Source organism: Crocuta crocuta, unplaced genomic scaffold (assembly GCF_008692635.1).
Source record: "Crocuta crocuta isolate KB4526 unplaced genomic scaffold, BGI_CrCroc_1.0 scaffold382, whole genome shotgun sequence".
In the NCBI taxonomy this organism is placed as follows: domain Eukaryota; kingdom Metazoa; phylum Chordata; class Mammalia; order Carnivora; family Hyaenidae; genus Crocuta; species Crocuta crocuta.
Genome location: NW_027531873.1, coordinates 954,926 through 978,493, shown reverse-complemented (window position 1 = coordinate 978,493; position 23,568 = coordinate 954,926). Strand labels below are relative to the sequence as shown.

Here is a 23,568-nt window from a genome sequence, read left to right as displayed (position 1 = left end):
CCTGCAGTGCACCCTTGTGCACATTGCTCCTCTTCCGGGTGTGGGCCTACGAAGCGTTCAGAGGAGGGAGACAAACTGGTTTCTGAGGCTGCCTTGCTTGGGAGGCTCAGTTCGTAGCTTTTCCCATAGGTGAGTGAAATAAGCTTCAGTACAAAGCAGACAGCTCATGAACTAGGGCTTTTGGGGCACCTGCTAGGCAGTTAGATGGCCTTGGCCAGCCCTACATGTCTGTCCCTAGGAGGTCAGGACTGGCAAAAGTGCAGGGGCAGAATTCCAGAAGAAGCCAATGGAGTCACATCAGCTCCCAATCTCTTGAACACCCCTCTTCAGGGTGTTCTGTACGAGAGGGCCCAGGTACCCTCCACGTGGATTCTTCCTTCCTTTGTGGCAGATTCCCAAAGTGGGAATGATGTTCAAATGTATTAGGGCAGTCATAAATCCACAGGGGAGGCAGACTCCAGGAAGACTGGACTCCCTGAGCTTTGTACAACAAAGGAGGGTCAGGGCCATGGTCTTCCTACCATCCTGTTCTGATGTGGCCCCCAGGGTGGTTAGTACAGAAGCTTCTGAGTTTGCAAATGGGACTAGGCTCCAGGGGCTACTCCTTAAATCCTACACTTTGCTAAACCCAAATGATCACAGTGACCACGACAGCCTCTGCTGTTCCTGGCCAGGCTGATGTGCTGCTGTTACCTGAGTGGGTAGAACCTTTCTGCACTTTATTTCTCATCGTTCTCATAAGAAGCCAGAGATTCTTGGTGGGGGGGATGTTATTCTCCAAGTTACAGATGAGAAAACTGAGGCTCCAAGATGAAGTTCTTGCCCCCAGGTCATTCCAACAGGCGGTGGCAGAGCTGGGCTTCAGACCTGGCTGTGCTTAATTCCAAGACAGTCCCTTTCTGCAAAAACCGGATTGTGGTGTTGCAACTTGGTGTCACTGTGTGTGTGCACGTGCGTGTGTATGTGTGTGTGTGTGTGTGTGTGTGAGAGAGAGAGAGAGTGTGTGTGTATGTGTGTGTGTAAGGGGTACAGGACAGGGGAAGACGGCTCTAGAGATCTCACTGAAGTGCAGCTGAACCCTGCCTACAGGGAAGGTCTTGCAGAGGGCTGATAGGGGTGTGGCAGTGGTGGGCGGTGAGCCTTCACTCATCCATGTGTTCAGTGCACCCTCAGCGAATCCCCTACTTGGAGAAAGATACTCTGCCAGGCACTATAGGATGAGGAAGAACCTACCCGCAGATACTTTTCTCTAACACACACCTTCCCATGCGTGTCCCCTGCTTTCCCCAGTTCCCACCTGGCCACCTGTGTCTCTAAGATAAATCACAGGGACCTGGCTCACAGGGCTTTTCCTGGTTTGACTCTGGCTGACCTCACCAGATTCTTCCTTCCCTGGGCCTCCCACTTTTACCCCATTCCGTAGCCCAGTGGTTCTCAGCTAGGGGCAGTTCTGCCCCCCACAGAACATTTGGCAAAGTCTGAAGACCTTTTTGGTGGTCACACCAGAGGAGGGGTGCTGTGGGCAGACATGGGTAGAGGATGGTGTGAAACTCCTACAACACACAAACCAGCCCCCAGCACGCGTTATTCAGCCCTAAGTGACGGCAGGGCAGAGGCTGAGAAACTGCTCTGGTCTTAGCAGCTTGGGGCACTTCCTGGGATGTGCTGGCATGGTCCAAGTCCATCTTCCTGGAGTGCCTCTCCCCTCTGGCACACTTGGGGAACCTGGTTCATCTCTGAAATCCAAGTCCCTTTCAGGCCCCTCCTCCCAGCTCTCCATTAAAATTACAACTTGTTCTTCCAGGCTGTAGAGACTTCCACTGGAGCATCTGTAACTTTCAGCACATGCCTGTTTGAAACAGATGTGTACCCCCTACTAGATCATCAGCACCCTTAGACCTTGACATCCATGCCTGTATCTGTAGCCCTTCTTAGCCTGGCATGGAACATGCTTAACCTGCACATATGAAGGGGTGGGTGGATGGGGAACGTGGCAGCATGGAGCCCCTGAGCAGTCTGAGGACCAGGACTGGCTCTTACTCCAGTTGTACAAGAGCCCACGCATAGCAGGTTGCTTGGGGAGTTTGTGCTGAGAGGCTATAGAAAGGGAGAAGGACACACTACTTCAGGGTGAGCCAGGAAGGGCTCAGGCTCAAGGGCAGACTGCACAGTGGGACACAGGGACCTCTAACCAATGTATCAGTGGAGGCTTCCTAAGCAGCAGTGTCGTGCTGGGGCCTTGTGAAGGGGATCGGGAGAAAAGTAGGTCCCACGGTGAGGGAAAGGCACAGGCCACAGAATGGCTTCTGAACGGCCTTGGGTGCTGGCAAAGGCTCTTGACCTCTACTCTGGCTTCTGGAACTGAAGTGTTTCTTAGCGGAAAGGTAACAGGATCAAAACAGTGCTTTGGGAAGGCCATTCTGGGGTAGTGTAGAGCGACCAACTGGGAAGGTGATGGACCAAGGAGGAGACCAGCTTTGGAAATCAGGAGAGAGGAGACCTGAGCCATCACAGGGAGGAAAAGGGTGGGACTGTCCCAAGTGGGGAGACTGGTTGGGGGGGACAGTATGGCTGGGGCACGTGGGGCCTCTCCCAGAGAACAGGCTGTTCTGGGAAGATGGTGGGCCGTGGTGGAAGCGGTGCTTTGGGGTATGCAAGTGCCGTCCACTGTGGGGAGCCATTTGATCAGACAACTGCACTTTGGAGCCTGTGCGGCTGGTCAGGTCAGCTAGGGTGAGGGTGCCAGTGCCTGCCTGCACGTGTGGGAGCTGTCTTTGCTCAGACCTGAGGCGGCCTGGTGGTGACAACCAGAAACTGTTGCAGAGGAGGGTAGGATGAGGGCAGTCAGGGCAGCAGGAAGAGAGCCCCATCCCTGCTTCCCTGCGCTCACCCTGAACACCCACGCCCCGGCCACGTTCCTGGGGATGAAGTACTCCCTGTGTGTGGAAGCGGCCCAGGAAGGACCCTGTCATTCCAGCCAGCTCAGCCGCTCCTGGACAGCCAGAACACTGTTTTCAGAATGTTCTTCCAACAGGGCTTTTATGAACTCATTGCCCTTTCCCTTTGGCGTAAGAACCTCCCAGCTGTCACCAGGAAGAGCATGAGCCACCGAGTCTGTACTGATGTGCTGATGTGTCACTGCCCTCCCACCTCAATACGTGGGGTACAGTCCACATATGAAAGTATAAAAGGTAGGAAAGCTGTGGTGAAGAGCACAGTATGGTTGGAAACAACAAGGCCCCTGGGGCCACCTCCGGGACGTCTGTTCACCGCTCTGCTCGCTCCTGTCAGCACCCATGTCCGAGATGTCCTGCCAGCCCGTCTGGGCTCTGCGGGCGGCTGTGCCAGCACCCCCTTGAAGCAGAGACTCGGGGCCCCCACACATGCCTCTCTGGCCTCTCGGCCATGAAGAACGTCATCTCCAGTCCTCAGAGTTGGGAGCGGCTGGGCGAGAGTCGTTCAGCAGCTGGTCCTGGCTCAGCATGGTCTGAAAGGACACGGCCCAAGGGGTAGTTGACCAGGGTTTTGGCCAAGGCTGCCCTGCGGCAGCTACCTGGGAAGCAGTGGGACACTGGAGTGGTCCTGTCTGACACTAGCAACCTCTAAGTTCATGGGATTCCAGGGACCCCACACATTGAATCAGAACAGACAGCACTATCAAGACCATATGTTGCTCATACCTTAGAGGTAAAATTGCTATCTCAAGACCACTAAAGGCCTATTGGTGGTGATGAGGGCAAGGTTGGGTGCATTCATTTCAGTATGTAAGCCAAAAAAAAAAAAAAGTTAAATAAAAATGGTCCCATTTAGATTCAGGGAGACCACCCTGCCTCCCCTCCACTTTCATCTTGCCCTTGGATACAGTCTTCTTAATGTGCCTCAATAGATCAGTAAGTGAGGGAGTGACAGGAGCCTTAATGTGAACAGATACTACAGCCAATGGGTTCAGTGAGGGGACCATCCAGGGACTAATGGGCAGTTGAAGGCACAGGCCCTCAAAAATGTGAATCTTTGCTGTGGCTGGTCTTTTACTGCCAGCCCTAGCCTCCCTAGGAGCCTTGCAAGGAGGACACTATGAGCCCTGCTCTACAGATAACTAAGCCGGGGCGCAGAGAGACTGCCTTGCCTGAGGTCCCAGAGTTAGTTAGAGACAGAGTAGGGCCTTAAACCAGATTGGCCTCACTCCAAAGTGGCTCCTCCCCCAACACACGCTGCCTCCCTGTGATGCAGCTTGTCCTTGTGAGGCATATCATGTGTCCACATGCCCATGATGTCCACGAGGTCACAGGCATGACAGGAAATACATGTGCCATGGGTAAGAGGGCAGAACAGTGTCCTACAGGTCTGGGATGAGGCCCGGGCACCGGGCTGACTGGGCAGGTGGCCCAGAACTGCCAAGCACTGTGGTTTGTTTCCTCCTGAGCCTGGGAAGATGACTGAGACCTGGCACACTTTGGCTGGTTTCAGCTCAGGGCCCAGAACCCGTCTCAGTGCCCCAAGCAGCTCAAGGCCCAGCTCGAGGGCCGGTTCAAGGCCCGGCAGCAGGCCAGTGGAGGAGGCGTCTGGACTGCTTTCCACCATAGCTGGCCCCAGCTCAGGCCACCATGCCCAGCCCCATCCTTCGGATCCCTAGCAGGCACTGATGACACAGGTTCAGGGTGGGGTAGGGTCTCAGGCCGTGTGCACTGCTGCACCAAACTCGCGGTGCCACCCCGGCACCCGTCCTGCTGCGGGGAGAGGGTGGGAATCCTACCGTGAGACGGTGAATGTCTTGGGAGAGGAGCCCTATCTGCGTCACAGTGCCTTCCGAAGGCGCCATCTGTAAAACGGGCGGCAGCCTGGTCAGCACACGTGGACTCAGCTTGCGGTTCGCAGACATGGCATGCAAGTCCTTTCCTGGGGGATGGGGGGGCAGGTCTGGGGAGTGACAGGAGGGCAGAGCACATGCGATTTCTGTCCTTGGGAAGGGTGGAGCCTCCAGTCTCCCACACTGCCATGCGCACACGCGGGTACCAGCACTGTGGGCACACGGGCAGAGCACAGAGGGTCTGTGAGAAGCAGCCCTTCCACACATGCTCGGTGCTCCAGCTGGCTCTAGGAGCAGGGAGTGGCGGGGATGAAGGCCTCCGGGTGCTGAATACAGCCACAATTTCTGGTGCTGAGAGGACCCTGGGCAGGTACAGGCGGGCACTTTCAGGGAGCTGCTCACTACCAGGAGCCTCCCTTGACCCCTGGCTCCTCAGGTGCTGCTGGGCTGCTCCTTCCCTAAGCCCATTTAGATATTGTAGATTTAGAGGCATCCTGTGAGGAAGTACAGCCCCTCATTTTCTAGTTGGGAAAATTGAGGCTGACAAAGGGATACAGGACTTGCTTGAGGCCTCACAGAGATTTAGTGACCCAATCCATGTGGGGTTTGATAGCAGGCACAAGGAGAGAGTCTCTCACCAGGAGACTACAGGAGAGAAGGGCCCAAGCCTGGGGCGCCTGGGTGGCTCAGTCGGTTAAGCGTCCAACTTTGGCTCAGGTCATGATCTCACAGTTTGTGGTTCGAGCCTCGTGTTGGGCTCTGTGCTGACAGCCAGCTCAGAGCCTGGAGCCTGCTTTGGATTTTTTGTCTCCCTCTCTCTCTCTAACCCTCCCCTGCTCACGCTGCCTCTGTCTCTGTCTCTGTTTCTCTCTCAGAAATAAAACATTAAAATTAAAAAAAAAAAAAAAAAAAAAAAAAAAAAAAAAGAAGCGCCCAAGCCTGCCCTGGGGCTATGACAGCAAGGCCCAGGTACCGGCCCTAAGGAGCGCCTGTCATTTAGTGTCCTGGGTACTGGGATCAAGCACGAGCTGTGCCAGCTGGAGAGTTTGTCCAGTTCTCACTGGCTGACTTCAGCAGGCAGGGGGCTGTGGGGGGGGCAGTGTGGGGCAGGAGGTCATGGCCTGTGGTTATCGGCCTTCTCTGGGGCTGCTGGTAGTTTGAGAAGCGAACCTTAGCAATGTCTCCATCTGGGACAGAAGCAGAGTGCCCTCTGCAGGGCCATCAAGCCGTGCCCCTGCCACCAGACAGTCACGATGCCACTGTTATTCTGCAGACGAGGTTCAGGGGACCCAGCAGGGCCAAACCCTGCCCCAGGGCAAACTGGAATCTCATGAGCAGGAATCCAGACTGACAAGACGTGTCTCTCCCTCAGTCCCCGTCCAGACAAGGCCCATCTGGAAGAGCCATTATCAGTTAGCCAGACTAAATCAGGAGGACAGGGCTGTTCCATTTCTGCCAACAGACAGACCAACCCCCACGATGGTGATGGGCCCAGCCAGGCCAGTAATGGAGACGCTGACAAACCACACGAAAGAAAAGAGGCTAGTACCAGCAAGGCCACTTTCTAGTCTCCCCCGTTACCCCCTAGGTGGCTCATGTCTCTGAAACAGAAACCAATTTTGGGGTCTGCACGGCAGATGCGACCTATGGTCAGGGAACACAAGGTTCCCCTTGGCTTCATAGAGGGAGGTGGGTGGAGCCTGAAGTGAGGAGGCCACAGACGGACCCCCTCTGAAGGATACAGGGTCTCTCCTTGCTCCAGCCCCCTCATCCATGACACTTGGCAAAGTGTCAGGTGACACCTGGCCACAGACCCACATGGTGCCACCAGCTCCCAGGCCGTGCTGTACACAGGACTCCCTCTCCAGCTGTGCCCAGCTCTCTTCCCCCAGTGAGGTTAGAGCTACATGGCACTGTTTGCTTTCTACATAAATATTGTTTTTATTACCACAAAGAAGCGACCACCTCTGTAGTAAGGCACAACACAGTTACCATCACTGTGGCAGAAATCCCTGCTGCTGTCCCTTGGATCTCGGCCAAGACTCTGCAGCCACAGGCCTAAGGCACTTGAGATTGCCCCTCAGCTGAAGCTCAGTGGAGGGGCCCGAGAGCAAGCCTCTGGGGATTGTCCATGACCTCTGGACCTGTGTCCAAGTTCGTGTGTTTCCACCGGTGCTGAACATGGCCATGAAGAATTACAAAAATATACAAGCATCTTTGTGTCCTTCCTCCCAAGTCCACCTCTGGCAACAGTCCCCAAAGCCTGGCCCCTTAGCAAAAGTGCCACTCCGTACCCTGGCCACCCTCCGAGTTCAAAGAGACACTGGCCTGGGGTGCACAATAGCCGGAATGTTCTCTGCAAGGCATGCACAGGTGCAGGGGGTGTGGTGCAGTTATATGGTGACACACACAGTGTTACTGTGAAGCTCTGGGTGCACAGAGAAGACAGGTAACAAGGCCATCAGCTACTCTGTCCCACCTGGTCCAGCCCATCCAGTTCAGGGGCATCGAGAGGGCTGAGGCTCCGGTAGCCACTGTAGACCCTGTGACTGTCACCAGCGCTGTCGCTGGGCTCCATTGGGCAAATGTAGTCCGTCGATTCATCGAATTTCTTTTTTCTTATGTTTCCAAAATGTGAAAATCCCAGCTTCCTTGGCTAAAACACAACAAATGCAAGATTATCAGGTCAGGGTGCAGACAGGACTCACAATATAGTTAAGAGCAGGCCCATGAGGAGAGGAATGAGGCAAACTACTTCTAGAAAAAATCCTTAACAAAATAGAGCTCCTGGCTAGGGAAAGGCAACAGATTAGTAATCTTGAACAAGGAAGGAGAATCTTGCTCCTTCAAGACTGTGTATGAGGAACTCACGCCCCTCTGTCCCACAAGTGATGTTCTACTTCCCCTCTGCCCCCGGGGTGGGAGGGGGTGCCTAGGAGCTTCTAGAGGGTGCTGGGGTGGAGGACCTGCCTCACACAGCTGCCATATCAGATACTCGCGGCGCCTCCTGCCCTGGGGAGGCCACACTGGAGAGCCCCAGGCGGCCCCTCCTGCTTGCTCTTGTCTCACCCAGCACTATTTCTGCTGGTGTCCCCCAGACACACTTCTGGTCCTGCTCCCTTGGGGAAGGAGGTCGATGCATGACTTGTAGCTAAACCTAGGCATCGCTGTGCTGCTGGGGACGGGACCAGCCTGGCCTCTGGAAGTTCTGTCTGGGGGCCTGCGGTCTCAGAAGGACACAGTCTGAGGACAGTGTGGCTCAGGCAGTTTCTAACAGGGTTTGTGGGATTCAGAGGCCCCAGTGAGTGGTGCTGGTGCTTGTATCATCTCGGGCCCCTGGGACCACTCTGTGTTGGCCACCTCCACAGCACAGGCAATCATGGCCGGTTGTGAACAGCAGCACTCTCTGTGTTGGCATCACAGCTGTTGTTCTTCTTTGTTAATGTTTTGATTTATTTGTGGGGGGGGGAGGGGCAGAGAGAGAAGGCGACAGAGGCTCTGAGGCACGGTCTGTGCTGACGGCAGAGAGCCCAATACGGTGCTCAAGCCCATGAACTATGAGATCATGACCAGAGCTGGAGTCGGATGCTTAACTGACGGAGCCACCCAGGCACCCCAGGACAGTTCTAAGACCCCCAGGGCATCACAGCACACAGATGCACCTGACTGAGGGGAACTCAGAATCATGGATTCATCTACTTGCAAGAGGAGTCAAGGCTGCATCGGGATAGCGGACAAGCGCTAGCTGCCTGAGAATAGATGCTTCCTGGACGTGGTGTCTGTGCAAAGAAAATTGTACTCTCTTCCTTGGACCCGAGTGTGGCAGGGAACTGGCCTAACAAACACAGACAAGGAGACGGAGCTCTTGGGGCCGGACTGAGAGAGCCTCCTCATCCAGACAGCACACACCGGCCTGGCTCCAGGCACCGGGTCAAACTCAGTATAACATGAGCGCTAGAAGGCGGGCCCCTGAGACCGTCTCAGAGAGGGTCTGGCAACTCACCCGGACTTTGGCTGTGGTGGTCAGTGGTGTGTAGGCTGGGGAGGCCATTTTCTCTCGCTTTTCCTGTTCGGCCTCAGGACCAATCAGGGCATTGAATTTGGTGGTTAGGTGGCGTCTGAGGAGCGTCTTCTGTGGTGGAATATTGAGAAGCATAGCCAGGGTGTCCCCGGTGAAGCGGGGCTCCAGGATCTAAGAAGAAACCACAGACAGAGCCACCCAGTGAGGACTACCGATGGCTCTAGGTGGTGACACTGAGAAACAGGCCTCCGTGGGCCCAGGGGTGCCTCCAGAGCAGGGCCTGAAGCTCATCCACTTGTCCCGTGTCCCACTCCCCTCTGTTAACCTGGCACAGGGCCTCGCTCTGAGTACTCACTACCCATTTGTTGACTGACAGCCTCATTTTCACAGGTCAGCCGACAGCTGTTGACTTTTGGGATAAGACGGTCTCCCACTCTGACATCCAAACCATCCCTTCATTTCCCCACTGGCTTTACCACAGGACAGATGTGAGGGACAATCATGATCATATTGTGGCAAACAGGAAGTTACATTTTGGTGGCCAGCCTCTCACTTCCCCAGCCACTGTGTTCCTCTAGGTGCAGTGTGACATGCAACCCATTTGTCCTGGAATCCTCTGGGTCTGTTGCTATGGAAGTTCTTCCAGAAACCATCTTGTTTCCATGAGGCATGTTAATTCCCAATTGCAAATTATCAAATATTTTGAGATTTCAGTTGATGCAAGCAAGGGCTTCAGATGAACTATATTTTTTACTAGGATTTATATCTGGCCATTAAGAAAGAAGTTTCTGAATAGCTCAGTTTATGCCAAAGCAGATGGGCTAAAGACCCACTCACAATGAGGCCTCCATGGACTCCACTCCCACGAAGGTTGGGCGCGTACTCCGCTAGGTCCACAGATCGCAACCACTCCATCACCCTGTGGTTAGACCACTGCACAACTTCTGAAGGAGAAAGGTTACTCTGTGAGAGGGAGAAGGAGAGTGAAACAATTAGGTCTAATAGGTCCTAGCTGTGGTCTTTTCTGGGGCCAGCCCATGTAAATCAGCCTGCCCCAGAGGCCTGACCAGAAGGCAGCCCTCATGCCCAAAGATCCAGGCGGCCATCCCAGACATCTGAGAGCCCTCCCAGTTTCCAAGAAGTGAGCTCTCATGGAAGCCTGCAAGATCTTCTACACAGAGATAGCTGATGACACAGAATCCCATGACAACCTCATCATCTGGTTAACACTGGGACTAGTAAATGAAGGCATGGAGTCATCCCTTCGATGCTTCCACAGAACTTTAAAGAGGGCTATGAGCCAAGTGTTTTACCGACAAAAGATCTCCATGGTGTGGACAAATGTTTCAGGGGAACACACATTAAGACACTTACACCTAAGTGGCATCTTGGTCTTCAGAATGCCCAGCACTGTGCCTCACACACAGAAGGCATTCAAAACATATTTGTTGAATAGAGAAAAAATGAAATGGAAGTTAGAAGTAGAGGAGTTTTTAATCCCTCAGAAAGTAGAGTTAATCTCACAGCAGCATTACACTAGATCCTAGGAATACAGGAGACGGGGCCCGACAAAAGCTCTGAGGTGTGTAGAACATTACCAGGCACTTCTCCAGAATGAGGGTTGCTGTGTTTACCTACGTGATTTCTTCTCTAGCAAAACCTGCTCAGGGATCCCTTGTGCACCTAGGACTGGAGGTCAGTTAATTTCGTATCTACAAGTAGGGGGACTTGTTCTGAAATGTCTGGCTCCTTCTCTCCTCTGCCTACTTTGACCCCATCCGTCCACTTTGTTTTTCCCTCCTTCTCCTTTGCTCCACCTGCACATCATCTTTGATCACTGCAGTGGCTTTGAAGACTTGCTGTTATTGCCTCTGGCCCTGAGCATGTGTCTACCTCAAGAGCGGTGGGAGCTTAGAGGCCTGATGTCTGTTGTGGGACAAAATACAGGCAACAGGGGTGTTTGGGGCACCATGAAGCACTAGCAAAGGAAAGAATCCCAAGCACCCTGGTCCAAAAGGCAGCCATGATGTTGTGCTGAGGTCATTCTTGTTTTCTCACACCTAATCTTGCACGTGTCCTGACTCAGGGCTACCAGGATAGGTACTGTTCTGCCCTTACCTCATCAGCTGGCCGCCGGTGTAGGCAGTGGGGGTTGAACTTGTTGACATGTAGCACATGAATGGCACATTTGATGCTGAGATGATGTAGCTGGCTCGTAACTTTTAAGAAGAGGAGATCGTTCTGGAAGAGGAATGTTTTGGTTAATAAATCCAAGTTTCCAAAGTGACTAAGATCCTTAAGGTTCCTTCCCAGACTACACACAGACAAGTCTACCACATCTCAGGAAGGTGCATGTGGACACACCAGCTTTTCTTAGCACAGTGTTCATACTCTGCTACTTCGGACCTCTTATGTGATGAATACTACTTAAAGACCCTAAGAATGTGAGGGAATAGGTGGAACCAGTTTTAAAGTAACTGCTGTGGGAATACCTGAGCTGAGTGCTCACAGGGAGAACTGAAACACTGAAAGGGAAAATCCTCACCACAGTCAGGTATTGTAGCATCCGCCCATCAACTCTGGATTCATGAAACTGATCTTTGTATTGGGGTAAGCCGATATCATCAAGCCAGCCTACAGAAACCAGAAGAAATGGGTGTGTTAGGGCTCATAAGAATGAGAGACTGTACATGCAAATAAATAAACAGAAAACAACCAATCATCATCCTGAAGTTCAGCTGTGTTCCCCACAAGGTCTAGTAATCTATGTGCCTTTCCTAAGCAGACTACAGTCTGTGAGGCACATACTCCCAGGGAAATGCTTCTTTCCCCTTAGGAGCTGCCAGAAATTACTATATATAGTGCCCGTCCTTACGCGTCACCCAGATGTGGTCGAGCAGTGCGGACTTCTCCTCCTGCTTGGTGTTGATGGCTTTCACTGCTAAAACCAGCTTCTTCCGGTGCAGAGGCTGCTTAATTCCTAACTCCTGAAATGGAAAGATGAAGACAGATGTGGAACTCCAGCTGGCCTTTTGCCCCTCAGAGGGCGTCACGTCTGGGTGGTGTGGCAGGGGTCCCCTGCACAGCGCAGGGGACCAACCTGCAGTGACAGAGGAAACCTCAGCCTCTTTGATTCACCCTTGTGTGTGTATGTGTGTGTGTGTGTGTGTGTGTGTGTGTGTGTGTAAGGGCAGGGGATAGAGAAGTGGGTGCCTCACCTCCCCAGACACTGGTTTGAGGAGAAATGGGAACATCCTTCCCAGGGCTCAGCCCTTACCTTTTCCATGTCCTGAGGGGTTGCTGACAGTAAAGTGTGGCCAGAAGTCACCCACTGCCTGGCAAAGATCACGTACTGACCCAGGCCGAAGTCCTCCAGCCATGTGCACACACGCTCTGTGCTCCACTGGGCAAAGGGGGCCCCGGCGTCACTGGGAAGCAGGAAGACAGCATGTCTCGGTTAGCGGGAGAGCCTGAGGCTGCATCTGAACACAACGGAGCCTCATAAAAAAGGGAACGATGTTTTAAACCATCCCGAAATCATGGGATCTAGTTGTACAAAATTCCACTCTAACACTCATTTGCGGTAGACTCTGGAGTTTCCGGTGACAACACCTGGTCTGAATTTAGAATCTGCAGCAACTGAGAGCAGGAGGCGGTTCTGTGATCCCCAGGAGGCTCTGTTCATGCGCAGTCTGTCCACTTACTAGGCACCATGTGCCACAAGCCCAGAGTCACGCTCCACATGGAAGACATTCTACAACTAATCATGTCATTGACAAGATTTGATGATCAACAGTGTTTTTAGGGAAATGTATAGAAAGCTAGGAGAAGGGAGTCAGTTCTCTAACATTAAAAAAAAAAATTAAAAACAACTTCTAAACAGCTAATCCTTTATTAATGAAGCATTAGGGACATTCACATTAAAGTCAATAAAAATAATATTTTTAATCAGGACTAATCCCACTGGTCTGAGAGTGTAGCTGGTTTAGGAAGAGAGAAGGAGGAGGACAGAAAGCAGAAGGGAAAGCAAGCCACCACTCTTCTCAGATGACGTAACTGCCTACCTGGAAAAGCCAAGAGAACTCAGTAGTAAGGTGGCTACTTATAAGACACATATGTGATATTTACAGGACTTACAGAATCCATAGCACAGATACTAACATTTCTCTTAAAATAATTTAAAACTCCCACTCATAGCAACCAGAATGATAAAATGTCCAGGAGTTGCTTTTACAAGCAATGTGTAGGTATTGTGTTTCAGAAGGGGGCGGTAGGGGTCAGTGCAGGGAGAGGTGGCAACTGTAACACTCCGCTGAGCAGCATCGAGTCATGAATAAATGAAGAACTAGATCGTGTTCCTAGACAGGATGGCTGGGTATTACAAAGCCACCAGTTCTTAAAGACATTAATTTTTCATTTAACGTGTGACTATAATGGTACACTCGAAACCTCAATGGAGTCTGGGGCGAGGGAGGTTGACAAAGCAACTCTATGTTCATTGGAAAAAAATGAAGCAGGATTTATGGAATGTAGAAAACCAGATAGTCTGTTTCTTCCCTTCCAGGGAAGAACCCCCAACATGCTGGTTCAAAAAAATTATTGTTGAACGTGGCTGAGTTATTCTTAAAGTGAAAGAGTTAGAAGACCAAAATGACAAGAAAATGTGATTCTAGGTGCCCTGGGGTAAGTGCCAGCCACTTGGAAGTCTGGAGCCTGGATCGTAATGAAACATGAGTGGGTATAGATCCAGGTTTTGTGAGACCTAGAACTTACAAAATTTGGGGGGGGGGGGTGGCATCTGATTAAGAAAAGTACAAAATTTGAATATGAAATTGGGGAACAATTCCCATTTAAAATGAGAAATCACAAAAAAATTACAAATTTAATGAAACGGAAAAACCTTATGGAAATCTAGACATGTTTTTATTAATTCATATTATGAGTTTGTTACCTTTGTTGATGTATTCCGTCATGTAAAAATCAAGAAATTTTCAGTTTTCCAGTGTGCTCATATGACTCATTACTTAATAGGAACAATAATCTAGGAATCTATTTGTGGATTTTGTTTAGAATTTATCTTTTAATGAATTACCGCTTTTGGTATGATCTGCAATTTTATTGGTGTTGTTTATTGTTAATGTCAGAATACTTTCAACTTCTTTCTTTTTTAATTTTTTAAAATGTTTTATTTCTGAGAGAGAGAGAGATAGACAGACAGCATGAGCAGAGGAGGGTCAGAGAGAGAGGGAGATACAGAATCTGAAACAGGCTCCAGGCTCTGAGCTGGCTGTCAGCACAGAGCCCGACGCAGGGCTCGAACCCACAAATTGTGAGATCATGACCTGAGCCGAAGTCGGACGTCTAACCGACTGAGCCACCCAGGCGCCTCAGAATACTTTCAATTTCAAATGTGCATGTTATCACTTTTATTTCACATTATATTAGTTTTTAATTTCATTCCTTTTCTTGTTTCTGGAAATTGATAAAAATGGGTATTCAATATATCAGAAGAGTATTTCAGCTCTGAAGGAAAAATTAAGTGTTTTTGAGATAATTTGAAAACCTTGGTCTTGTATAGCTTTTCAGAACCTTCTAGAGCTCTGGTGCTTGTGTTCGGCAGAATTCCCATGTCCTTCTTTGTAAATGCTCTTCACCCTCGCACCCCTGGGTTGTTCCCACAGTAGCAGACCCTGCTTCTTCACCCTCTTCCTCCTGCCATGCTACTCCGCCCCTCCCCCACCAACAGGTTCTCTGAGTTCCGAGGTCGCCCAGGGCCTTAGCTGAACATGTTATTAAGCAATTTAGAGAGGACAGAGAAGATACCTTTCAGACACAGCCAAACCCCTTGCTTTACTGACATGTTCCAAAACATCTTTCCAAATCGCAGTTAAAACGATGTAACAGGTTATCAGATACGCCATCCCCATGAAAGAGGGAGTACATATGGCACATTTATAATTGTATACACTTCGTTAGTGCATTTCTGCCGAGACAGAACTTCTGTTTCAACTAAGCATCCAAGAGAATTGAATCACTTGGCCTGGGATTTTGCAGATCTAACGACTGGAAAAAGGTTTCACAGAATAGCTTCTGGTTTTACACATTTGAAATGTTTCTTCTCCACCACCCCATACTTCTGTTACTGAGTGCCAAAGGACACATTTATACTGGGACACGATCTCCAACTCTGCCTCTTTATATCAGAGTGCACATTCATACTGGGACATGATCTCCAGCTGTGCATCTTTGTATCAGAGTGCTGGGCAAACTGGTACACTGGGAGGCAACAGTAACCCTGGAAGCCATTTTTATATTGGACAGCTCGTCAACTAAACATGAAGTGACTGCAAACCACATATGCATATCCCAACAAACTCAATGTATGCCCAAAACTTAAATTTCCCCTTAGCCAGATTCCCTAAAATGCCCATGCTACTCCGAAGTCATCTGATAGAAGGTAATGTGTAGACAAAGGGAAGGCTGGAGTAGAGAGTCGGCAGTCAAAAATTGGTTGTGTTACTGCTAGGAATTTACCCAAGGGATACAGAAATGCTGAGGCATAGGAGCACATGTACCCCAATGTTCATAGCAGCACTCTCCACAATAGCTAAAACATGGAAAGAGCCTAAGTGTCCATCAACAGATGAATGGATCAAGAAGATGTGGTTTATCTATACCATGGAATACTACATGGCAATGAGAAACAATGAAATCTGGCCACGTGTAGCAACATGGATGGACCTTGAGGGTGTTATGCTGAGCGAAATAAGTCAGGCAGAGAAGGACAAATATCATATGTTTGCACGTATAGGAGGATTAGGAGGAACTTGACGGAGGAACAAGGGGGAGAAGAAGGGCGGAAATGGTGGGGGAAAGGGAGAGAGGCAAACCATGAGAGACTCTTGAATGCTGACAAAAACTGAGGACTGATGGATGTGGGGGGAAGGGGGGATGGGCATGGAGGAGGACACTTGTGGGGATGAGCACTGAGTGTTATGTGGAAACTAATTTGACAATAAACTATTTGTAAAAAAACAAAAATAAATAAAATAAAATAAAATAAGAATGAAAAAAAAAATTGGTTGTGTTAAATAAAATACCTTAGGAAAATTTTGCAAAACCCATGGCCAATGCCAGCACATTGACTGGACACTGTCTAGATCCTAGAAGACACTCAGGTGCAAGTAAAGGACCTTCAAGCTTAGGCTTTCTCACATTCAGGATAAACCTGACACTGACCATGAATACGGAAGAAAGGCAACAAAATAGTCTGATTAGAGACTCTCATAAAGCTACAGTTCCAAACAGCAGTTGACTCAGGAGACAAACTCAGAAAATCCCTGTACAAAGATGAGATCCAACCATGTGATAGAGTCTCCCTGATTTATACATTATACACTACTGCTTTTTCTTGGTAAAATAAAATTACCCCTCACCACATGCCAAAATAAATCCCCAAGTATAAGATTTGAACACAAGTTTTTTGCTCAGTTAAGCATCCAACTTCAGCTCAGGTCATGATCTTGGTTCATAGGTTGACAGCATGGAGCCTGCTTGGGATTCTGTCTCTCTCCCCCTCTTTCTCTCTCTGCCCCTCCCTCACTTACACTTTCTCTCTCTCTCTCCTTCTCAAAATAAATGAACTTGAAAAAAAATTGTCAGAAAAAATTAACATGGAAGAAACTGCAAAGGAAAAGTTCACGAACCTCATTATACAGAAACAAAAATTCCATATATCAAACTGTCAGAGAATAAAGTAAAATTCTGTGAGGAGCCTAAAAAATAATTAGAAATAGTTTAATACCTTAATATAGAGAGAGCAGATAAAAATTTGTCAGACAGACATTAACAAAAATGGGCAAAAAAATGCAGACAACTCACTAAAAATGACAAACATATGCAAATAAAATTAACAATAAAAATGTAGTATTTTGTGGGTGGGACAGGCACCCTGTACAGGAGTGCCGCCTGGAATGCAAATGAGTAAAAAAGGAAAAAAAAGACAATAAAATTCCTTCTTCTATAACCTAAGAGAGGAGTTCTATGAAGTGTCATTATCAAATATGACATTTAAAAATAAATATTTCATTAGAAAAGAAAAAGATTGGGCCCGGAGACTCGCTGTAACAAAGTGCTTTACCTACAGGGATATTGGCGGCGATATTTTGTAAGCCTATACTGAAACATCTGTAAATACCAGAGGACCTTAGGTTATATCAAATTTCTGCTTAAGAGTAATAAAGCCCTTTCTTTTCTACCGGCAAACACACGCTGTTAAGACCAGCACTGTTAGGATAAATGCAGCGGTCTCCTCAGGATGTCATTTTCTTTCCCTTCGTCATCACTGTTCTGGTTAACAAAGCACAAAGACATTCAAACAAAGCAGCTCTGTGGCTGGAAATGCTGTTTTTCCTTCAGCAGAGCAAGTTCCTGACTTTGGTTACCCCATCCCAAAATGGCTGCCCAGGATGGCAAAATGGGCCCCCTAACCATGCAGTCCTACACTGGGCAAAAAAGGCCGAAGGGTCTTAGAAAAGGTCTTCTGCCCCTGCCAGTGATTCCCCTTCAAGAATCAACGCTAAAGAAATTGCCAGAATTGGAGCCAAGGTCAATCATTCAAGCTTACTGTAGATTTTTTTTTCATCTCTGAAAAATCAGAAATGTCTACATTTAAAAATTGCCTGCTAGGCACCTGGAGAGGATGTCTGGGGACAACATCAAGGCGCAAGTGGATCTGGAAAGGCCCCGTGCTCACTTGCAAAGCCTAGAAGCCTGAGGGGGGCAGAGGGGGGTAGTGTGCATCCATGGGTTCCCTTCTTCAGGGGTGCAGGTCTGCGAACAACACGATGCTTTAGGGCAACGTTCTTCGCTCGCCATTGGGCTCCAGGCTGCACTGTTTCTGAGACCTGATTTCAGCACTTCTTACTAACCAGCACTGGTGTGTGGCAATCTCAGAGGGATTAAATAGGAGAGTTAATGTTACTTTTTGCTCTTGGGTCAGATTTAAAATGGCACGATCTGGTCTTGAAGAAGGCCCCCAGAAGCCTGATCTTGGCCGAATAACTCAGACTTTAGAAGAACGTTGCTGGAGACAATGTACTATAGAAATTGTCTGATGGAAAAGAGGATGTGGAAAGGGATTTTCCGAAAACACAGGAGCAAAGATTTGCCTGCGCAGGTCTGAAGGGAGGCATGCTTTCTCAGAATAGGGTGACCTAAGGAAAGGGGGCAAAGCCAGTAACTGGAGGGTATCTACTAGGGCAGTCCAGGAAACGTTTAACTTCTTTTAATGCTTTTTCATTTGGGCACAATGGAAGAGTCATGTCAAAGTTCCTATTTTGATTCCAGGGCCACACACCCTCTGCAATCCCCTTTAGCTCACACCCTTCAGCAAACTGTGGTGCTTTGTCTTAGGAGGGACCATGGCAATAGGCCAACACCCTTCTGTGGAGGTCTGTGCGGGAGGGGGACTGATCCAGGGTGGTGGGAGACAACACCCTTTCTCACATTTCCTGGAGGAAGTGGACCCATGAATGGCAGACCACTGATTCCTGGGCTAGATGGGCAGTAGTGCATGTAATCCTCATAAGAACTTTAATAAGATACTTTTTTTTACTCCTCAGTTCACAAATGAAGAAACTGAGGCAGAGAGAAGTTATACAACTTGGTTTAAGGCTCACGTCTAGAAAGTAGTTGAGCAGACATTCCGACTCAGGTCTACAGTTCCAGAATCTGTGCTCTCAATGGCTGCCCCAGAGCTTCTCAAGCCAGCAAGCACAGGCACAGAGCTGCTGGGGTCCTCAGGACGGCCATAGGGACCACTGCCCACCTTGGCTTGCAGGGAGCCTCGTGCCTTTACCTCAGTGTGTCTGTAAAACATGGGCAATGTCTACTCATGCCAAGTGGGAAAGCTTGAGAAGCTTAGCACTAGAAGCTCCTGCCTTCCATCTCTGGAAGCATTCACCACTTCCCACCTCTCCCCAGAGGGAGCTTTACCTTTTCTGACCCTTGGAGTCTCTGGTCCTGGAGAGCCTTGGCCCTGCAGTTGCCCTGAGCCCACCGCGTCGAAATTCTGCCATCCCCGGAGCATCAGTGTTGAAATTTCCTGACTGAGTTCTTCGGATTCTGTGTGGAGAGGAATCCATGGAGGCTGTCAGAGGACGTTCCAAGAGCATGGAGTCACTGTATCAGCCCCCTGCACAGGGCCACAGCAGCTGGACACATGACTCTCCACAGCACTGATTCCCAGTGCCTCCCTAGAGGTCAAAGATCATGACCTGTGACAGCTCCCCAGACCCAGCCTCCATTCTCTTTCTGCCTCTGGGGTTTGGGGCACTGCATGGACACACAGGCACACAGATCCACTGTGTGGAGTCACTGTGTGACTGTGTGGAGTCAAAGTGAGGAATGCTGCCCGGTAGGAGGCCCCAGTTTCTGCCTCATTTCCCAGAATGGGTCGACTGGGCCAGCAAGTCTTTCTTAGGACACAGACTGAGCCCTCAGAAGGAAGAAATTGGTCTCATCCAAGTGTCTCTCCCAAAGTACATTGTGGTGCTACAGAGTACTACAGAGAAAGCACTCAGGGTTCGTGGGATGGACAGATGCCTGGAATGAAGGACATATAAGGCAACTGTTACATTTAATGAGTGTTTTCATAGTTCTCCTCTAGGGCCTACAAGGTAATTCAAATCCTTCTAATGACCATTCTGTTTTTACTGCTGTTTCAACATCTGATTAAACAGGGGGTTATACAGTTCTTTGTCCATTCAAGAAGAATGCCGATTCTAAGCAACATAATTATGATCACCACCACCAACTTACTTTCCCCAGAATTTCCTGATGCCTTTGGGGCTCCGTTTACCATCTGGTGTCAGGGGAGACTGGGGGCTTGAATCGGTGCCCGATGATGTGGATGAGAGGTCATTGGCCACAGCAGTGTCGTCCCAACCACTTTCTGTGTCTCCTAAGATGGGAAGAACAGAATGGCGTATGAATGAGAGGAAGGAACGGGACCTCTGGAGACCTCCTCCCCAGGCCCGGGGCATCCTTCAGTGGGAGAGGGGAAGTCTGCCCTGCTCTGCCTTCAGGGCAGAACTTTACATCTAGATCTCAGAGACCAGCAGAGGGGTCAGGCACACTCCAGGTTCTCTGAGGACTAGAGAAGTTAAGGTTTCAAATTTGGGTAAGCTAATGTCTTCAAGTGCTAAAGGTTTTTGAGGTCTAAGTACTTGTGGATAACTCCAACAAGGAGCTTCCTCTTTTTCCAGAGGGAGATGCAGGAATGCAAGCAGGAGGGGGACTTGGCTGAATGTTCCAGAAGGGGAGGGTGTCAGAGTAGGGAAACAAGGGCATCTCACTCTCCACCTCACCTGGAAGGGTACAGTACCTAATACGGGGGCACTGACACTCCGGCCACGATCTCCAGCCAATCAAGAAGCAGAGAAGCCACATGAAGAAGCAAGAGAGGCCAAAGTCCAGCCCAACAGAGTTATAGGGAAGCAAAGAAATAAACAAAAGAGTCATCGAGCAAGAGAGAAAAAATCAAACAGAAAGAAAAACAATCCCATGAGAAAAGAAGTGGGGAACGGTGGCTGAACTTGGCCCACAGGTTCAGGGCAGTGAACAGAGGCCTCACATGAGGGGCCAAATACTCCTGGGGCCACTTCCTGGCAGGCTGAAGTATCCACACACACGCAGGGAGAGGGAGGGACAGCGGCAGGGGTTGATATACAGGGCCACGTGCACCTCTTATGAGGGAGCCAGGGCTCACTTAGATCAGACTGTAATGGCCCGAAGCCTTCCCAAGTTGAGAGTCTCCATATTACTAGGACAGACTCATTCATGAGCTTATTTGGAGTTCCTGTAGTCAGAGGCCGAACTGGCCAAGGGCAGAAGCCGACACATGGGCTAGCTCAGGTAACAACCAGAGGTGAGAGGTCGGCTAGGGAGAGCTCTGTAGGGACCAGAACGTTCCTCCTGGGCTCCACTGATCTGTTGTTGTTGAGGAAAGATGGCCTACTCTGCATGAAAAGCAGCAAAGACCTCCCTGGTTCCAGGCCCTAAGCACCAAAAGGGTACCTGTGGATGGACATCCTTGCCCATTGGCCACTGACTCCATTTCCCTAAGGAAACAATCTCCCTTGGAAGAGCACATAATATCATCCTAATGGTAATAGGGAGGCTGCAAGAGGAAGGCAGAGACAGGAGAGAGAAGATCAGGATGACAGAGGAGGAGGGGGTGGAGTGAGGGACAGGAAGGGTGCAGAAGGGGTCTAAGAGGGAGGGAACAGAGGAATGATGGGAAGGATAAGAAAGGCCAAGAGAGGAGGACTGGAAGAGGGAAAATAGGGGTGGGGTGTGGCTGGAAAGAAAGGGTGGGCTCGCAGCCTAGGTTTCTGGCACTGCAGAGTGTTAGCCAAAGGAAACAGTGTACCCAGACAGGGAGCCATTGTCTCTGCAAGGGAGGCCACCCAGAGGGACAACTTATCTCGTCCACCCAACCCCCGCCCCCACATTCTCCAACCGTGGGTGCAGGGACCTTGGGCCATAATGGAATGTGCCAAGGCCCCTGCTCCCGGGGCCGCCAGCCTCAAGGCCTGGACACTCACTCAGCCTCAGAAGGCTGCTCCCTGTGGGGTCAGGCTGGGAGGCCATGGGAGTCGACTTGGCAGCTTCTCCATTGGGCGTAGCTCCTGAAAGCTTCCCGGGTAAGGTGGGATATTTGTGCTCCACCAGGAAAGGGCCGTCCTATTGGAAGGAGACAAAGAGACGTGTTGAATCAGCTTACCAGGCTCAAAATCAAATCCAGTTAGGAAATCCCTGGATACAGGCACTGCTTGGCTTTCTAAGGGCCATTTTTCACTCAGGTCAACTCAGAGACCTTTCAAAGATCTAGAAAGGGGGGACCAGAGTTCTGCAAAAGGGCCATGTGATGAGACAGGAACAGAGTCAAGGCCCAATCCAGGGCTGACTGCAGAGGATTCTAAACAGGAAGTGGAAGCATCTTACAAAGGGGGGCTTCGGCATTTGGCCTAATGCTTGGAGGCTCAACGAATTATAGCCGTGAATTATCCTTTGGGCACTTTGAATAGGCAAACCCAAATTCTAATAAAAGGTATACCTATTTATTATATGTATTTAAGATATAGATCATATATATTAATACATTACAATAAGTTATTTTGAAAAATAGCCCGTTAAGGCAAAGCAAGAAGGTACGCTTTTTTCACACTCAGGAGAGAAAACAGACCAGGGGCTACATGCCAACAATTCCCTCAGGAACTTAGGATCATAGTTTGCATGAGGTTCAGCTCCAGTGCAACAGGCTTGCACACACACTCTGGCCATAGAAAGGGTCCCAAAGAAACAAGATAACGTAAAGGGACAGAAGTGCACTTATTTGGTCAGGAAGGATATCACACAGTCAGAGAACGATCTGGAACCACAGACTGTGGGGAAGGCAATGTTCGATAGGTTTAGAGAACTGTGACTCCAGGTCCCCATCACACTGGAAATATGGAGCGGGGAAGGGCTCTCAAAGCCAAATTTCTGGTTGCATCATCACACATGCCCCCAGAGACAGGGCAGAGATGACCAAAGTCACGGATGTGGGCTGCTCTGGGTGCTTGCTGGGGAGCTAAGAGGAAAAGGACAGAACCTAACTCGAGGAAGGGCCGTCCAGACCCATAAGAATGACAACAAAAGGAACCGAGGGTGACGGAAAGGGCTCTCAGCTCCGTTCACCCAAGAATGAAAGCTGGGAAGGAAGTACTCGTTGCCAGAGAAGGTCAAAGTCAGGATAGGACACAGAAGGAACAGAAGAATAAGCCTGGTTTTGGGGGAATGGAAATCCCAGACAGGGAGCAGTATATAACTGATTGCTCAGTTGCCTTAAGTTAGAACAGAGAGGTAGCACACCAGAGTGACAGGAACACGGGCTTCGCAGCAGACGGGACTCAGGCGACTCTTTCTCTTGAGCCTCCCAGAACCTGTTTTATTGTTTCTAAATAGGCAACAATTCCTGCCTCAGGCTGAGCACACCAGGACAGTACATAAACAGAGCTACACAAACTATCACATGCCTGGGGCCTGCACTGACAACAGTAACAGTAACCGTAAAGAGCAGTCCCCAGCTCAAGGAAGCCACCAATCAGACCCCATCTAGAATATGGCGCTCAAGTGCGGACCAGACCACGAGCTAGAGTAACTAGTGCTGACCCTAAGGAGATGGAATAGGAACTTTAAATGCTTGTGATCTGTACACATGAGGAGAGGGTGTTGAAGTCAGAGAGGGCCTGAGGGACTTTGATTCTGGAGCAGCAGGAGACACTGGTTCATTCCATGAGCTCCAGGGGGAGAGGTGGGATCAGCGGGTGCACATTCTAGGGAAGTCCAGAAGATGTATCTAAGAGAGCTGGGAAAGAATATGGATGTATGTGTCTTATGATAAAATGAGCTCTCAGTCACAGAAAGCAAGTGCCAGATACCAGTGTTAGGGGATGCCATAGAAGGATGCTTGCACCTGTGGCTGAGTGTGTCCCTGTGTCTAACCATGACACATCAGTACAGAAAGGATGAGAGCTGTCACACTCATCTGATTGTATGTGGCAGTCTGACCATTCCCCCTTCCTAGCAATCCTATCTATGATGCCTTGTTAAAGATGGGTTTTTCCGAGCCTGTAAAATGGAGGAGATAATAATAAATCCTACCCACAGTCAATGAGGTGAAATCACATTACAC

At 49.7% G+C, this 23,568-nt stretch overlaps 1 protein-coding gene across 4 annotated transcripts in view; it reads right to left on the bottom strand.

The window, feature by feature from the left end:
• Positions 1-3,022: 3,022 nt before the first annotated feature.
• PPFIBP2 (PPFIB scaffold protein 2) overlaps positions 3,023-23,568 on the bottom strand; it is a 147,827-nt gene continuing 127,281 nt past the window's right edge. For 2 of the 4 annotated variants that reach the window (XM_077772828.1, XM_077772829.1), the window contains exons 15-27: positions 21,437-21,575; positions 20,215-20,247; positions 19,650-19,791; positions 18,825-18,953; positions 12,106-12,256; positions 11,704-11,815; positions 11,374-11,462; positions 10,947-11,069; positions 9,666-9,791; positions 8,811-8,999; positions 7,287-7,463; positions 4,754-4,819; positions 3,023-3,487 (exon numbers count right to left, since the gene is read on the bottom strand). In XM_077772828.1, the coding sequence (XP_077628954.1) occupies positions 3,416-3,487; positions 4,754-4,819; positions 7,287-7,463; positions 8,811-8,999; positions 9,666-9,791; positions 10,947-11,069; positions 11,374-11,462; positions 11,704-11,815; positions 12,106-12,256; positions 18,825-18,953; positions 19,650-19,791; positions 20,215-20,247; positions 21,437-21,575 (1,548 nt within the window). In that variant the 3' untranslated portion in view covers positions 3,023-3,415. The other 2 variants (XM_077772830.1, XM_077772831.1) reach the window with 2 other exon arrangements.